This window comes from Mobula hypostoma, chromosome 16, assembly GCF_963921235.1.
Source record: "Mobula hypostoma chromosome 16, sMobHyp1.1, whole genome shotgun sequence".
NCBI classification, from domain to species: Eukaryota; Metazoa; Chordata; class Chondrichthyes; order Myliobatiformes; family Myliobatidae; genus Mobula; species Mobula hypostoma.
In genome coordinates this window covers 42,573,309-42,591,213 of record NC_086112.1, presented here as the reverse complement: position 1 = coordinate 42,591,213, position 17,905 = coordinate 42,573,309, and the positions used below count along the sequence as shown (strand labels likewise).

At 38.8% G+C, this 17,905-nt stretch overlaps 2 protein-coding genes across 9 annotated transcripts; one reads left to right on the top strand and one right to left on the bottom strand.

The window, feature by feature from the left end:
* Positions 1 to 366: 366 nt before the first annotated feature.
* Positions 367 to 6,265, bottom strand: rmi1 (RMI1, RecQ mediated genome instability 1, homolog (S. cerevisiae)). Of its 4 annotated transcripts, none has more exons than XM_063068814.1 (2): positions 6,130 to 6,265; positions 367 to 2,476 (listed from the first exon to the last, which is right to left on the bottom strand). In XM_063068814.1, the coding sequence occupies exon 2, from the start codon at positions 2,429 to 2,431 to the stop codon at positions 485 to 487; it is 1,947 nt and encodes a 648-aa protein (XP_062924884.1). In that variant the 5' UTR covers positions 2,432 to 2,476; positions 6,130 to 6,265; the 3' UTR covers positions 367 to 484. The 4 variants fall into 4 exon arrangements, with proteins under 4 accessions (XP_062924884.1, XP_062924881.1, XP_062924882.1 ...); XM_063068811.1 differs by lacking the exon at positions 6,130 to 6,265 and adding an exon at positions 5,860 to 5,932; XM_063068812.1 differs by lacking the exon at positions 6,130 to 6,265 and adding an exon at positions 5,860 to 5,885 and having other exon boundaries at positions 367 to 2,494.
* An 8-nt stretch (positions 6,266 to 6,273) lies between these two features.
* Positions 6,274 to 17,632, top strand: hnrnpk (heterogeneous nuclear ribonucleoprotein K). 5 transcript variants are annotated; one of them, XM_063068819.1, is made up of 15 exons: positions 6,274 to 6,399; positions 8,972 to 9,065; positions 10,557 to 10,654; positions 10,785 to 10,841; positions 11,915 to 11,958; positions 12,858 to 12,930; positions 13,089 to 13,202; positions 13,416 to 13,544; positions 13,749 to 14,086; positions 14,604 to 14,655; positions 15,221 to 15,236; positions 15,313 to 15,380; positions 15,948 to 16,117; positions 16,721 to 16,794; positions 17,216 to 17,632. In XM_063068819.1, exons 2-14 carry the CDS (start codon positions 9,017 to 9,019, stop codon positions 16,749 to 16,751), a joined length of 1,239 nt encoding a protein of 412 aa, XP_062924889.1. In that variant the 5' UTR covers positions 6,274 to 6,399; positions 8,972 to 9,016; the 3' UTR covers positions 16,752 to 16,794; positions 17,216 to 17,632. The 5 variants fall into 5 exon arrangements, with proteins under 5 accessions (XP_062924889.1, XP_062924888.1, XP_062924886.1 ...); XM_063068818.1 differs by having other exon boundaries at positions 13,080 to 13,202; XM_063068816.1 differs by having other exon boundaries at positions 8,972 to 9,089.
* The last annotated feature ends 273 nt before the right edge of the window (positions 17,633 to 17,905 follow it).

The following is a 17,905-nucleotide window of genomic DNA, read 5'->3' as shown; positions in this document are numbered from 1 at the left end:
GAGGTAACATCTTTACACAGAGGATAGACAGTACCAAAATGAGATGCCAAAGGAAGCGGTTGAGCAGATACAATTACAACACTTAAGAGGCATTTGTATAGGTATATGGAGAGGAGGGGCTTGTAGGGTTACGGGCAGAATGCAGGCCACTGGAACTACCAGGGAGGAAGCTGTGGTCACCATGGATCAGGCAGGCCAAAGAGCCTGTTTCCCGGCTTTATTACTCTATGACAAAAACAAACAGAATTTTCTTTCTATTATTTGAAAATTTCTATTACTTTAGTCTTCTTACATTTGGCAAAAAACTACAAATAAACACAAAGATAATTCATTCTGCTAGAAGTTTAAAACTGAAGAAATTTGAAGTATTTTTTAGAAAAGTTTATTCCTTATAGTAAGTTTCACAAATAACATAAAAACATTTAATTTTCATTTGATTAAACACGTCATGAGAGAACATATGGCAATATCACCAGTTAGTTAACTATCTAACAATCTTTTCTTTGTGTACACGATGTTTCAATGCTTGTAGATCATCTACACTTACTTCATGGAGAGTCACAATTCTAGCAGTAGTAAGAATTGGATTAAATTCAATGGTCATCAGACAACAAAGGTCCACCAACTCCTGTTGGCATTTCTGCAACCCTGCAGTCACTTCTTTCTGTTTGTTGGGGCATTTTATTGAGACTCTCATTTCATCTACTGAGAAACCAATTAGATTTCTTAAAATGTCATCCTCAAGTTCCACATCCATGTAGGCAGTACCATCTGATATTTTAGCTCTGATGCTCCAAAGACCACTATTACTTGTAAGTTTGTCAAGTAATGTAACAATGAAGCCTTTGATTTGTACCACAGTTTTTACATCAGGCTTCTTATCCAAAAGAATTTTTAGATATGTAAATGGTGGAGATTTCAATTCTATTGAACCACTGTGATATCTTGTTCCTTTTGAGTTGCCTATTTGCTCACAAGTTTGTTTACTACTATCTCCACTGCTGGAAGATTTTCTAATTAATTCAGATGTAACATACACATTTTCAGAATTAGTGACATGAAATAGTCTCTTGTCAGGGAGGTCACATACCACATGCTGTTTATATTCTTGTTCCATAGTGGCAATATTTATATTTCTATCCACAGAGTTAATGCCTGATTTTCTTAGTAAACAGTGTGAATTTTGAGTATTTAAATTACCTAGCATGGAACACTCCTCTGCATTTTCAGTATATCTACTGCTTGTAAAATGTTTAAGATGGCTTTGTAACCTCTGGTCAGAACAGATATCAACAGCTTTTACACTTGGCTCTTGACATAGGCTAGATTTGCTATTTTCTCCCACAAATTCAATGCATCTTTTATTACTTCTCTGCAATTCCCCTGCTAACAATATGTGAGATTTAGGGGATTTATTTATTTCTCCAGTTGGCTCCATTTCCGTAGTAAACAAATCATCATCAAGTTCATCCAAGGGAAACTCATCAAAATCTTCATCAACATTGTCTTGTAAATCTTCGCTTCGAAATTCTCTGGACATTTGTGATGACTGGCACTCCCTGTGTTGCTCTTGATCATCCAGAGCACTGATTGGGTGCTGTATACTATCTGAGACACTGCTCAAATTGCCTGTCTTACTACCATATCCACTTTCAGAATCCAAATTGGGGTCCAAAAACAGATCATCATCATCAAAGCCAGCTAATAGCTCATCATCGGAAGGTTCCAGCAGTAGTGGCATCCCATTAGTCCTTTCAACAATAGGTTGACCATTACTATTCATTCTTGTTACAGCAGCATCATCTGATTCTCCAATTAACCTTGCAAGTATTCTCTCTTTGGAATTTTCTTCCACAAGGGTCTCCACTTCACCCCCAAGGACCCTCACATTTTCAGGTTTCAGCAGCAGGACTCCTAATCGGCAAGCAATATTACCCAGCAACAAGATTTTTGTGCCCGGTGATAGGTTGCAATGAAGAGCAGTTACAGGTTGGTATTCCATTGCTTGGAGCTCCTGGACTCCATCAGTTAATTGCAACATTAACATTCTAGTTGGTTTGGCTTCCCAAGATCTCTGAGATATTTCTGTTGAAGTTACTTGTTCATTAGTGATGTCCTTACCCCTAACTTTTTGCAGCTGGCTGTATGCAGGTTGACTGACATCAACCAATGAATCAACTTGCAAACAGTAAAATCCACTGAGCTCACTTTTATGCATTTCTGAGATTCCATCTGGCAAAATTTGGTAGTCCAGATCCCTGAGGTCAGTAAGAAGCCATTGCTCAAATACTTGTTTATTGATAACGGCCTGTGTTAAATTAGTACCTTGGTTCTCTTGTTGAATCCAATCTAAGCATGCTTGAAGCCAATGCGAAGGAACTTTGACATGCCATGTTGCTTCCAGCCATGTTTCTACTCTTGCAGAAATCATTTCAATTTTCTATCTTGAACTTCATGTTCTTAAAATCCACGAGACCTGAAGAATCACAAAAAACTTTACTGATATTACTACTAGTAGCTGCATTTTAATAGCTTAATGGGTCACCAATATAGTGTGGTTTCTGAAATTGATGTTCATTACGTTGCACATTACACAAAGTAACATTTGACAGTTCAAAGTGGAAATATTTTCAAAATGAAATAGAGATTGCATTTCAAAAGTATTTTATAAATTGTTTTGGAGCACTGAAATTAAAAATAAACACTAAATAAATACCAACTTTTTATTGTATTCTTGTTATATAGGAGGTAGCTATTTTAGTCCATTCCATATTGCAGTGCAATCCCATTCCTGTATTAACTTCCCTACAGCCTACTCTCTTATATGCCCACAGATGTATTCCCAATTCTTCTCCCACCCACCTAAAGAAAGTATAACTTATAATAGATACTTACTCACCAGCACCATACTGATGGCCTCACTTTGGCTATACAAATACAGCAGAGATTTAAATTCCTTAAATATCTCCAATTAATATCACAATCTTTGTACTGTTTCCAAGTTTATGACATCTTGGTTAATTTAAGTTATTATTTCTATCATCATCCTTGGCAGTTTCCTTTGTTTTGTTCAGTTGTATTTTGTTTACAATTTCTCCTAAAACATTTGGTGACTTTTGCCACAGGTGGGGTAATTGTTAGTGCGCTGATCACTATTAACATTTTCCAGTCGTGCAATGGAACATCCTGGTGTCTGCTAGAATATTTAACTTATTCTCATATTCTTATTAATTTATTGCCATAATATGACATCCTCTCCCTCTTCACTCCAAACACATTTGATAACTGGATTTATGGGAAGAATCAAGTTATCCTCATGAAGCAGATCGCAGTTATCACCTATGTATTTTCTTTGTAGATTAGTGATTGCCAGGACGAAAATAAACATCACTAAAGTGGCAGTTTATTTACAGAACCTTTTTGACATTCAGTGCAGAAAAGCTATCAATTTAACGTTACATTTAATACCATCAAATGACATAAGAGCAGAATTAGGCCATTCGGCTCATTGCGTCTGCTCTGCTATTTCATCATAGCTGATCTACTTTCCCTTTCAACCCCATTCTCCTGCCTTCCCCCCCATAACCTTTCACACCTTTGCTAATCAAGAGCTTATCAACTTCCACCTTAAATACACCTAATAATCTGGCCCCCAAGCCACCTGTGGCAATGAAGTGCAGATTCACCACCACCTGTCTAAAGAAATTCCTCCTCTTCTCCGTTCTAAATGGATGTCCCTCTATTTTGAGACTATACCATCTGGTCCTAGATTCCCCCACTATTGGAAACATCCTCTCCACATCCATTCCATCTAGACCTTTCAACAATCGCTAGATTTCAATGAGATACTCCTTCTTCTAAATTCCAGTGAGTACAGATGCAAAAACATCACTCATCATACGATAACCCTTTCATTCCAGGAATCATTCTCCTGTGAACCCTCTCCCGTGTCAGCACATCCTTTCTTAGATAAAGGGCTCAAAACTGCTCATGATACTCCAAGTGAAAGCTTGCCAATGCATTATAAACCCTCAGCACTACATCCTTGCTTTTACATTCTAGTCCTCTTGAAATGAATGCTAACATTTCCTTCTTGACCATCAACTCAATTTGCAAGTTAACCTTTAGGGAAGTCCACACAAGGACTAAGTCCCTCAAAGAAACAATGCTGGCTTTGGCCCATTTTATCATGAGCCTCCAAGTACCCCAAGACCTCACACTTAACAATTGATTCCAACATCTTTTCAACCACTGAGGTCAGGCTAACTGGCCTATAATTTCTTCTCTTCAGCCTCCCTCCCTTCCTTAAAAGTGGAGTGATATTTGCAATTTTCCAGTCCTCAAGACTGTACCAGAATCTAGTGATTCTTGGAAGATCACCATTAATGCCTCCACAATCTCTTCAGCTGCCTTGTTCAGAACCCTGTGGTGTAGTCCATCTGGTCCAGGTCACTTATCTACCTTCAGGCCTCCCAAGCACCCACTCCACAGCAAGAGCTACTGCACTCACTTCTGCCCTGACACTCTTGAACTTACGGTATACTGCTAGTGTCTTCCACCGTGCAGAATGATGCAAAGTACTTATTCAGTTCGTCCTCCATTTCCTTTTCGCCGTTGCTACCTCTCCAGCCACCTTATATGTCGCCTTTTTTTGATTCTTCATATATTTGGTATCGTTTTTGATATTATTGGCTAGCTTGCCTTTATCTTTCATCTTCTCCCTCCTTATGGCTCTTTTAGTTGCCTTCTGTTGGTGTCTAAAAACATCTTAATCCCCTAATATCCCATTAATTTTTGCTCAATCATATATTCTCTCTTTTGCTTTTATGTTCTTTGACTTCCCTTGTCAGCCATATCCTGCCTTTAGAATACTTCAAGCAACACACACAAAATGCTGGAGGAACTCAGAAGGCCAGGTAGCATCTATGGAAAAGAGCAGTCAATGTTTCAGGCCAAGAACCTTCAGCAGGACTACTTCTGTTTTGGGATGTATCTATTTCACGCCTTCCAAACTGCTTCCAGAAACACCAGCCATTGCTATTCTGCCATTATCCCTTTGCAAACAACTTCAACCAGCCCCTCCCTCATGCCTCTATAATTCTCTTTACTCCAATGTAATACTAATACAACTGACTTTTAGTTGGTCTTACCAACACATCACGAAGATGTTGTTTCTATATTGATCTACCATACCCTCAATATCTTTTATTAACTTTCTATACAGTGGATTTAATAAATGCAAAGATTAGCCCTAGATTACCCTGATGCATTCAATGCAAACTATATGTACTACAAGACCCTCAAAAGCTTTCCCCATAATATTGCTATTTGATTATTATCATGTTTTCTAGCTACAGACAAGTGACATTTCATACATTTCCCTCTTTCTTTGAAGAAAATTCATTATTTCATCTAGTGCACAATTATAAACATTAACTAAATATTCCAGTATCAATAAAGACAAAATACGCTGGAAACCATCGAGTCTGTCACATTGTCTCTGGAGTAGAAAAGTTTCAGGTCGATGGTTCTGGTGGAAGGTCAAAGACCTGACACTTTGTTTATATAATAATTTCTCTCTCCACTGACTCCGCCCCGTTGCCGTATGCTTTCCAAAAGTTATTTTTTATATTGCTTCATACGGAAACGTTAAAAATCAGGAGCAGCTGAAGACACGGGGCACAAAAAATATACCAAACCTTAACAGGCTGAGTTTGAAATATTGCTATTGTATTTAAACCAAAGCAGTGATATAGTCTATGGGAACAAAGTTACTTATTAAGGGCCTTTAGATAAAATCATTAGCGCGATATTTCCTACAATGACCAGCAAAAAGCAGATACAAAGGTTGCTACCAACCAATGCCCACAACACGTCCTCCGCTTCCCACTCCGGCTGCACTAACCGCCCGCCATCACACCGCAACGCCCCGAATTGCGCGCCAAACGCGCGGCACCGCCAAATATCGCGATGCTTTACTTTCTTTACCATCCGTGAGCTCTTTCACGGTACGCTCTTTCCCAAAAATATGCGAAACAGAATTTACATCAGACAATTATTAACACGATCGTAGTTATAAGCATTTTTTAGAAGTAAACGATGTAAAGAATTATAGAAGAAAGCACGCACATCATGTATTTTATATAATAACTTCATAAAGGGAGAGAGACGAGAGTGCGGGCTCGATGACGGTTTTGATTGACGTGCGCCTAAACGAATAACAACGAGCCATGTCCCGAGTTACGTCATCGGTTTAAGAAAAAGCTTTGTATCCGGACCAATCAGTGCGCGACTGCCGGGGCTTCTGGGTAAAACGCTCGCCACCACACCGAAGCGATCCATTTTGCTTCGCTTGTGTTTAAAGCTGAGCTCGGATTCCTTTCGCAGCGTTTAGCTTTGGTAAGTAAGGGCACCGATCCGCGTGCTGTACTCTAATTGTTCGCCGCTGTTTCCCCTCACAGATCCGTTTTAAAGCTTTCAACGAAATGAGCAGCGCTATAATTTAAAGCGATTTTATGCCAAGTTCTGCTGAACGGCACGCGCTTCAGCGGTAATGCAGAAGTTGGGGGCGGTGTGGCAGACATTTTAGTTTTAGCGAGCTCTTGCGCTACATCTTGAAAGGTGGAAGTGCGGATTAAAAAAAGACCAATTTGAAATTGTCCAATCCCCACTCTAAGCCTTTTGAAACAATAGAGTCCCCCGGACTGCGGGCCTGGAGCGGCTGGTGGCTACGGCCTCGGTTTAAAAAAAACTCCTGCCGTCGTCATCGTTGCTAGACTCTTCCTCTTTGTCAAGTCACGGGGTAAATGGCGACAGGCGTGTTTATCGGCCCTCCTGGGGCAAGGCAAAGGCAATCGATTGCCAGCCTCCTGGTGTGAGTGCCTGGCCGCCATTTTGAGAAGCGGTGCTTGTTCGGGTGGTCGGAGAGTTCGGCAGCCTCGCCGCTTCGGGGTGTTGGGCGGTTGTAGGGGGCCGGGGCAGGGGGGAGAGGGTTGGTTCGGGCTGTGGGTCGACGGCGAGGTGGCGGTAGCTTTACGGGCCGGAAGTGATCCCTCGCTCGGCACATTTCGCTGTCTCATAGTCGCCGCCATTTTAAGACGGTACGTTACACACGTTGAGGCTGGTGCGGCCGGAGATGGCGCGTGTGTTTTCATCGTGACCCACGGCAATCTTCAGCGAGGTGTAGAGTTGTTTCTCCCGTGTCCATTTGGTAAAACCCATCCTCGGAAGGATCGTTCGTCGCTTGCCTCTGACGACGGCCCTAGTGTATTTCAGGTTCTGAGATAACGCCGCTTGCCCTTCGGAGTGGCCTGATTTAACCCGTCACCCGCCTCTCTCCATCGCGTTTTGTTTTGCGCACGTGCTCCTTCAGATTTTCGGAAATTTCAACATGCAGTATATCAAAGCATCCCGTAGTCTTTTTAATCTTCATTTTCTACCTTGGTATTGCAATAGTAACGTATTGATGGCCTATGTAAATTAGCAGAAGTTTCATATCACTAGTGGATTCCGTGCAGACATTAAAACAAATGCGTGACAGCTCAGGGGAAGGATTAAGGATTGTATGGATGTTACAGCGCAAATATAGAGAATAATTTGGGCATATGACGTCAGTGACTGTCCTCCTAATGTTCGTATTGACGCTGTATGTCAAGCTTTAGTCCACGTCCTTGTTCTAAAAGATTAACCTCAGTGTTAGGGCAATATGTCCTATCAGGTCGTCAACGAAAGAGCCCTAACGACCTTTACATTGGAAGGATATACTTGCATCATGCGCTGGTTTCATTGCCTATTGTTAAATTGGAGTGCAGTGCTCAAATTTATAGTGACGCATTTCTTCATTAGTTTGAGAGGTTTCCAGCTCAAGTAGATTTTTTTTGGTGTGGAGCAGTATCCTTGCATTGTCATCCCGATTAGCAAATTAGCTGAAAATAACTAAAATGACAGTGGGGGTGCCTTAATGCAAACTAGATTTCATATAGATTTAAAAATTCATTGTAATCACACTCATGATCCAAGTGGCTTTATGGATTGTTCGGTATCCAATATTTGGTGGTGAATTTATTTTTGTAGTGTCCCTTGTAACAGTGACATGTAATTCTGAGCATATTTTAATTTGTCAGCCCTCTCTTTTTGGATAATATTCACAGTAGTGAAAAAAAAATGAACTTGGTAAAGCTGCTCAGCGATTTTGTGCATCGCGGATACTATTATGTTCAGCTACTTATTTGAGTGTTTAATCTGTTTCACAAATAGTATGTTTGAACAGCAGATACTACATTAGGTAGTTGGGTTAGCTGATTTGTCTTCGCATTAATACATTCAATTCAAGAATTTAGCCATCTTTTCTGAATGCATGTTTAGAATTATTTTCCACATGGTGGTTGTAGCATTCTTTGAATTGAATCTAAAATTTTGAGCAATTTTATGTATTTAAAAAAGCATAAGAAATGAGCGGAAATCGACCATGTGGCCTGTTGAGCCTGCTGCTCTTTTCAATAAGGTCATGACTGATTTGACTGGATTCGGTGCTACAAATCTTTCTGTAATTCCTTAGTTCTGCAAAATATCTTAAATGCCTCTATTGCTTCCCAGGGCATAGAATTCCATGGGTTTGCTACTTCTGGAAAAGCAGTTTTTAGATTGCTTAGTAGAGACCATCAACCCCACTGGGGTATAGGCCACTGACAGCTGCTCACTGGAGTTGTCCCCGGATGCAGCCCCCTTTTTGATGATCCTTCCTCTCCCAGAGATAAGGTCTTTGAAACTTCTGTTGGCGTTTCTTTGCCTGCGGCTTTTTATGGAACGGGATTTCTAGTCACATGCCCAACTCCCCTTTCACAGCTGGGCTTGGGACCATCCATGAAGTTTTTATAAAATTGTGGTATTTTAAAGCTTAATGGTGAAGGGGTGTTGATATGAGGATTGTGGTTTTACAAAATAACTTGAAGGAAAACATCTTGTCTTACAGGCTAGCTGCATTCTTGCATATTCATCACATTTCTTGCCAGTTAAAATGGAGACTGATCAGCAAGATATCAAGTATAACAGCCCAGAGACCAACGGTAGTAGTCTTAGCCCTGGTTCTTGTATGTTTTGCTTTTCTTCCTTTTTTTTATTATATAGCTATTGATCTAAGGGCTGATTTAAAAACTAGCATTTGAATATTGCTTGCGTTTTCTATCAGTCCTGTATATTGTGTGCTTAATGTTGTATGTTTTAATGGATTGATGAAATGTACAGTTTAATCAGTGTTTTACAGACCATTCTTAAAATGAAAACCTAACTGAAAGCCGAGGCTAGGAATGGCATCACCATGCTCCAGTGTAAGAGGAATTTGGGTAGCTTATAATGGATGAAGTAGAAGCTGCCGTATTGGTAACAAGTTGTTTTCCCTGTGATCACAAAACTTTCCTTGCATCTCATTCTGATTTTGGACAGTTGACTTCCCCATCCCATTAATAACAACTTCATCCTGTCTTTGGGGTGCTTGAATGTCTCACATGCATCCTATAATTGCCCTTGTATTCTCCAATGAAGTTTCTGCTTCATTCAGGGCCAATTTGCAAGTAACATCTGAGTGATCTGCATTATTCATCCTTAGTCATTTTTCCATCCCTTATCCAAGCATATTTTTCTGTGATTATAGTTTTTGTCTAATATATATGACCTGGAATACATCTTAAAATTCTGCTGTTACCCACACGCATGTGATCACTGAGTTCCTTCCACCTGAGATTTGTACCTCAGCCATTAAATCCTTTGTGCTTGTCCTTGTACACCAGTGCCAACAACCCAGTTTTCAGTTTATCAAAATTCCTGTATTTCTGCTTGCCCGTTTATACTCGAATTGGTTAGTGGTTCAACAAAGCCACGTGTTTACTAGTCATTGTTTAAAAATCCCTTGGCTGTGCTGTTGTTTTTTTACCTCCCACCTTAACATTTTCTACACCTGCCAACTCTACCAGGGAGAAAATTTTTTGAACTAATTAGGATCCAGCAGATTTTCGAATAAGTGTATGGTTCATATCAGAAGGCTTGGTCTCTGTTCTTGTGTAAGAAGTTGTATATCCTTTCTGATATTTTTTTCTGAGAATTAAATATTGTAGTTGGGTGTAAAGTAAAGTAAATTTCAAGAGGGTACAATTTTCAGAATCTGAATTAATAGCTTCTGTAGAGCAGTTCAAACTTGTTGATTTTTCTACTCTGCACAGATGCTGATCCTGTCTTTTGTGCCCTAACTTATATTGCATAGGTGCTTTGTTACCTAGAGTTCAAAGTAAAGAACTTAAGTCACCACTTTGTACAACTTCATAGTTTTGCAATTTGGTTATAAATTGAAACTTCTTGTTTAGAGATTACTTGGATTAATTTTATTTGTATGAAAGGTAAGTAGCATGGCTTAGTTACTGAAGATTTCAGTTGTGCTGATAAGACTGGTGATTAAATGAATTGCCAACTGTTAACTAGGAAAGTTAATTCAGAAACTAAAGAAGTTAAGTGCCAGAAAAATCAGTAAAGCTTGATATTTTTAAAAAAACACACACAACTTTCAGGCAAGCGTCCTGCTGAGGACCATGATGGAGAGCAAGCTTTTAAGAGGTCTCGGAATAATGACCAATGTGTGGAACTTCGACTTCTCTTGCAGAGCAAGGTAAGATGAGCTTTTTTCCCCATCGCTAGTACATGTAATCTTTCTGTTTATAGTAGGCTTAATGATGTTCCTACTAGAACAGTATGTTGGTGCCCATATTTGCTGATGCTATTATTTTTGTTTTTAAAAGAATGCTGGAGCTGTGATTGGGAAAGGTGGCAAAAATATCAAGTCATTGCGCACAGACGTGAGTATATATCTATAGTATAGGCTATTACTTTTAGATACATTATGTGGAAATCTACAAGTTATAAGTCATAAATATGCTGCTAGATAGCCAAATAAATTTTGGACATATTTTAAAATGAGTTGTTAATGTTCTGGGAGGTTTATGAAAGCCATTTGTAATATTGCGTGTGAACCATACAGTTTTCTTAACAATGTCTGGGCTGATTGAGGATATATGAACATTTTTAAATTAGGGTGCAGTTTTAAATTTTATCATAGATGAGTGTTTTGTAAGGTGTCCATAATTGTGTAGTATTCCTTAATTGTAGCATTTCCTAATTTTATGCACTAAAATATTAAATGGAGAAACATTGCAGGTGGTTGGTGTAACCCGGAGTATCCCAGAGTCAGAACTTAATTTTTTTTAAAGATGTCCATCTGTTCTTGCTTCAACAGCTATTCAGATGTACGTGAAGGACAAAGACTGCTTTATGTAAAGAAGAATGCTTGATATGAAATTGGGTATAGAACAGTGTTAACTGTTTCCATAGATAACGGGAGGCAATGTTTTGTAAAAATGAAGCTAAACAGAATTTGAGTAACTAGAGTAAATAGATGCCCATTAGACGCTAGGTTTAATGTTAAAGTCTTGTTGAATTGATTACTCAATATAGTTATTTCCCATATTTATGAGGAATATTGTTAACTTTTTAAGTGCAGTTATGAAGTGCTTCCGTTGTTGTGTAGAGTCTTCAGAAATCTGTACAAAGGATATATATATATATTTAATTATATATAGAGTGATGAGAATAGATTTTATAATATTATTCAATTAAAATTTACTCCTTTTCCCCCCTCTTCCCTCTCCTTGTTTTTTTGGCCATTTATCTCCGTTGCCCTTGTACTGGATCGACTTGTTCCCTGCGTTGCCCATCATGACGTTGACCCATCTGTCCCTTGAACACCCATCTGAATACCCTGGTTGGCTATGCCCATAATGTGCTCAAATGCCAAATGGGCACCAATACCTGAACGTCACTGAATGCCCTTGCCCAATGCCAACAACCACGAACGCCTTTGTGACCAATGCAGTACAATGCCAGTGTATCAGTCCCAGACAGCAGTGGCCCCGAGCGGTATGTCCCAACAGTTTATGACTCACTGCCTGATTAGAACAAGGAATTGTATCTTTTATAACCTGAATTTGTTGTTATTAATTAGTAGCCCCTTATAGAAAAGTGTACTGTTCAAGTTATTTTTCTGTCTATTTTCCCCATTAAGTCTTTTGTGGCTGGTCTTTATTACGTGAGTTGCCCACCCAGAGCAATCCACTAATTCATTTTAATGGAAGGAGCACAGCTTCAAGTGTTGCATTTTTGCTGCATTGTTAATCATTTGTTAAATCTGCCTATCTTGCACTGTCCTTGTGGCCCACCTTGCTCCCTCCCTTCCACCCCACCCCACACCCATTACCTCTCATAGTTTTCCAAGCTAACTTCTGTCACCCACTCCCAATTTTCATTTGTTCTGTCTCATTGTTTTGTCTTTTGTTTTGTATTAATTTCTTACAGGGGCATAGTAGTGCTGTTTCCACGACTAGTTTCTTAACTTTTCTCCAAATTTCTGTCAAATACCTTTTTTAATACTGTTCTCCATGATACTCACATACCTCTTCTGCTTTTGCCTATGAGAAGGTGTGCCAAAATTGCTAATATTTCCAGGGGTTTCTCAAATTACTGGTGGTGGGGAAAATGAATTTTCCACTTTCTGCTCTCAGCTATTCGTCGTTTTTCTTGCCCACTTAATCTGAGCCCTTCCAATTACCCATTTTTTTACAAAGATTTAATTTGAAATGTTAATTAGTTAATTATTGCATGTTTATTAGTAAATATTTATAATGGGGTTTACTAAATATTCTATAAAATAAATTTTTAAGTAATTGTTAAAATTGTTTCCATGTGCTTTGAATGGCTTACTCACTTGTTTATTTTCCTTCCTCCTTAAATCGTTAATGGTTTCAAAAAATAATTGGCAGCATATTGAGTATAAATGCAGATATTGAGACAATTGGTGACATATTATCGAAGATCATCCCAACTTTGGAAGAGGTGAGTTGTGTTCATCAACAAAAGCATCGGCCCGTTTAAATGGACATGGCTTTGTTTTGCTCTTTAAGCTAGATGAGCCATGTGTTTTAATTTAATACAGTTGATTTTACACTAGATCAAGAATTTTATGCTCTGTTGTCAAACTTTTGACCTTACAGTACCAGCACTATAAAGGAAAAGACTTTGACTGTGAACTGAGGATGTTGGTTCATCAAAGCCAAGCTGGAAGCATTATTGGTGTCAAAGGAGTAAAGATAAAGGAACTAAGAGAAGTAAGTTGCATTTAACACTAGTTATTATTACTCTGAAAGTAGATTTTCAGGGTGAAGGGCCATGACTGATATCCACGGTTTGTGAAGAGCAGCTAGGATGTTTTTGTTTCTCCAACTTCAGTAATCGCTATTGTAAGTATTTAAATTAACGGTCATTGGTAACCAGTCTTTTTTTTAAACTAATCTTTATATTGAAAATTTCCTTCATTTCAGAGCACACAGACAACAATTAAACTGTTTCAGGAATGTTGCCCTCATTCAACTGATAGAGTAGTTCTCCTTGGTGGAAAGCCTGATAGAGTGGTTGAATGCATCAAGATTATACTGGGCTTATTGGCAGAGGTGGGTGCTATTCCATTTTGCATTTGCTGCAGGGCAATGTTTAAATTTAATGATTTGGTTAACCGCTTGTTCTTTTTGGTTGCAGCAAGGGAACGTGACTTCTTGAATGTTTAAAATGTTACTTGGAATTTTATTAGCAACATGACTAATGAAATATTTTAAAGCTTTACATGTGATTCACGGTAATTTCTTTTTAATTTTAAGTCTCCTGTCAAAGGACGTGCTCAGCCATATGATCCAAATTTCTATGACGAAACTTATGATTATGGTGGCTTTACAATGATGTTTGATGACAGAGGAAGGCGTCCAATGCCTTTTCAAATGCGTGGTAGGGGTGGACCCCATCCCCCTTCACCTGGATATGAGCGTAGGGGTCCCTTGGGAATGCCAAACAGGGGTGGTAGGCCCATGCCCCCACCCAGAAGAGATGCTTATGATGACATGAGTCCACCAACCCGTAGGGGACCTCCACCTATGCCACGCACAGGAAGAGGTGGCAGAGGTGGGGGCCGTGTTCTCCCACCTCCACCTCCACCCAGAGGGTAAGTTCTTAAATAAAACTACTGACCTGAGGAATTGAGTTGTCAAGGTATGAAGCCTAGTGTGAAAGGTAATTGATTTAAATTTTGTGATGTTGGTACTTATTCAGTACGAAGCATATGCATGAAGAGTAGCAGAGTTACATTGAATGAATATTGTTTTCAGGATGTATACTTGGCATCAGTTAAAATTACTGGGTTTTTGCTAGTTGAAATGTATAACTGAGACTGAGATTAATTCTGTTCTCCACCAAACTATTGGAGGGTCTGTAGAAACTATCTTTGAGCACTGTTGTGCATGCTGTAGTTGTCTAGTTCAGTCAGGATGTAAATTTTGTCTTAACAGCTCGTTTGAGTAATATTTGCTAGAGAATTTAAAGGGACTTAGCTTGAAGTAAATTAAATACATCTATATGTAAGATTTCTTGAGCACCAGACTGTACCATCCATCCTGGCTTGCCAAAGTAGTCTGGATCTGGGGCAGTTACTGTGTTTACAAGTAGCTCCTATTTTATTGTAGTGACCTTGCTCTCTATGGCAGGAACAGAATGGCTGACCGATATGATGGCATGGTAAGTTGTAAATATCTCAATTTTTATAACAATTATCTAACATTTGACAGTTTGTAGTTGGGCAGAAGATGTAAATGACTATTTAAACAGGGTTCTTCTGTAGTTTTGAACCAGATTTAACAAGGGAAATGGGAACAATTGGGTTCATAGTATATGTACTTAATAACATCATAAGAGCTGTCCAAACTGCCAGTTAACAAGTACATAATTATTAAACGGGCTTCTTGATAGAGTAATCAGTTGGTTAATCTTCTTAGCGTGTCCACGGACAGTCTGTACATGACCCAGCCAGAACTGGACACATTTTTGTGCCTTGTTGAATTCGACAAGATCTGCAACAGTACAGGGTTCCTCTAGCGATGGGCATTGCAGATGTTGCATAGTTTGTGGCTCAGTTCCACATTCACAAGTTATCCCTATTTGCTTAGTGACACCTTTGTTGATTAATCAAAATTTTGTCATGCGTCTTGAGTGCCTTATTTGTAAAATCTGAGAACTTAACATTCCTTAATTTTCTATTTTCTGCTCTCTTCCCCACCCCCCACCCCCACTCCGGCTTGCACAGGGTGGTTCCGGATATGGTAAGTTTGATTTCAATTTTTGATTTTTTTTTTTGAGTGAGAGTTCAAGATTTAGGTGACCTTTGTCTTTCTTCAGGTGGCCGTGGCGGATATGGAGATTTGGGAGGGCCAATCATCACTACACAAGTCACAATTCCCAAAGATGTAAGATTGTTTGTATCTTCTTTCTATTGTTCCATTGCTTGAAAATGCGTGCATGAGGTTTGAAATCCGTTTTGGCTAAAAGGCAAAATTAACCTTGATAAAGTTGGTTCATCATTCAAATATGTAAGATAATTGTAACAATGGTCATATTCCACAGATTACTCTTGTGCACTCCTACCCCTGACCCAATTGATAGTGTTCAGTTAATAATAAACTTTGAGAGGTTGGAAGAGAAGAAAATAGTCTGTGGCCCCTGAATGTTCTTATCTTTAGGTGTGAGCTCAGTATCATTGGTAATCTGGGGTGTTCATTGTTCAAAATGTAGTATGTACCTGCAGAGGATGAATAAATCCAGTGGTAGTGAGTCTTAATGTCAAAGCAATGGATTCTGGTTCCACTGCAATGAGTGATCAAAATTGTCTGTATATTGATGCTGGATCTTGATAGTACTTGGTGTTTTCTGAGATTTTTCTCAACATTGGGATGGCAACAAATTAAATTTTGAGCTGTTATGTACAGTTGTGACCTGAAATTGCATAATGAATACTTCATTTGTACTTTTAATAGTTGGCTGGTTCTATAATTGGCAAAGGAGGTCAGAGAATTAAACAGATTCGTCATGAATCAGGAGCATCCATCAAGATTGATGAGCCACTTGAAGGCTCTGAGGATCGCATAATCACCATTACAGGCACACAGGACCAGATCCAGAATGCACAATATTTGCTGCAAAACAGGTAACTAATAACATTGAATGGTTTGTTTAACAGTAATGATATGCTCTGCCCTTAACATGCTGCACTCTGACTTGTGCACTTTTCAAATTTCTGAACCTTCCTAGTTCTGCTTTTAATGTTAAATTTGACCTGCTTTAATGCAACAAATTCCACAAATGGTATCTGCTGTTTAATTGTAAAAGTGCCTTTTTGTGAATCCCATTGTATTTGCTATCACTAGTTAATGTTCAATGAGATTTCATTGCCTGTGCTATGTAAGCATAGAAGATCAGTCAACTTGGAATTTGGTCTGGTTCTGTGTGGAAGACTAGTGATTTTGTTGTTTTGGACAGTTGGATTGACAACAAATCACAGTCTGCCATATAGCGCAGATCATACCTCTCAAGAACTTTTGTTCCAATAAGTTTAATTCTCAAAAGTTCTGCAACAGCAAACTACCATTTTCTGTTCATCTTGCTGTGCTGTCCTTTCATATACACAAGCTTTGGTTAACTGAAATTTTAGTGCTGGGTCGAATTGATCTGCACTCGCATCCGAACATTCATTGAAAACAAAAATGTTTGGTCAAATTAGTTTATTTTTTTTTACCTGGTTTCTCCCCAGTGCAGCTACAGCAGCCGCTTTGCGCCCTTAAGCTGACCCGTGCGTTCAGATACCGCAGCTCCACACGAGAAAAGGTCAGTTTGGTAGCGGGAACGTTTTTGTTTTGGTGGTGGAAAGGGTCAATTTTGGGGAATTGAATTTGTGAACAATTGGGTGTGCAATATTGCTATTGACCTCTGAAGGCAAATATTTCCTTTAGAAGTTCAGTATATCAAAATTTCGACCCAGCACTAGTGAATTGTTTTAAATGCATGCTGTGAGAGCACAGTTTGTTTTTAATGTCAGATAGTGTTTTCTGGTCAGGATTAGGTATAATTTGAGTGTAGTATGGACCTGTTATCATGAAGTTCCTTACACCAGTAGATTGTAAGGAGATGTAAACTTTAAACCAAGGGCTGATGGCTTGTCTTTTGCATTTAAGTTAGTGTGGGTCAAAGTAAGCTGAGGGACTTGTAAATGGCTTCCAAAGTCTTAATTCTGTCTTTTCTTTCACAGTGTGAGGCAGTACTCTGGGCAGTTCTTGTAAAACAAAGCGGAGAAGATTGAAGGATCGCTGCTTTTTTTGTCACTGCTTTTGTTTGAAGAGCCAACATTCCTCTGCTTACTTAGATCACACTGGAAGCAATGATTATATTCAGCTTTTGATCATTTGTAATGTTTTAATTAGTGAACCTTACAGCTTAGACAGTTCGAATTTTCCAAAAGTGGAGTGGATTCTGGGCTTTGTTTTGTTCTAAATGTTTCAGTGGTTTATTGTATTTCCTGTATCTATGGTAACATAAGATGTACACTGTTTATGGACAATAGTACTGGTAGTTTAAATGTGCCAGATCCATTCAGTACATGTGCAGAATGCAATCTTGTTTTGTAAGGAACATTTTATGGTTTTTAAAATAAACTAGGTAAACTAAACTCGTGTATATTTTGCTTGAGGATAGATTCCTTATACTTTTGCCAGATGAGAAACTGACAGCAAAAGTTGACTGGTTAGTAATTAAACTAGACAAACATCTGTCTCTGTTTAGCTGTTTTTAATTGGAATGATATAAAATTGCTTCTGCTCACAAGATTTGTCTTCCACTAATGATTCATTATTAAATGTTATGCTAGCTTGCTCAAGAACCTGGTGTCACCATTGAGGTCCTTTTAATCACTATAACCAATGGTTTATAAAATGTCTCATTA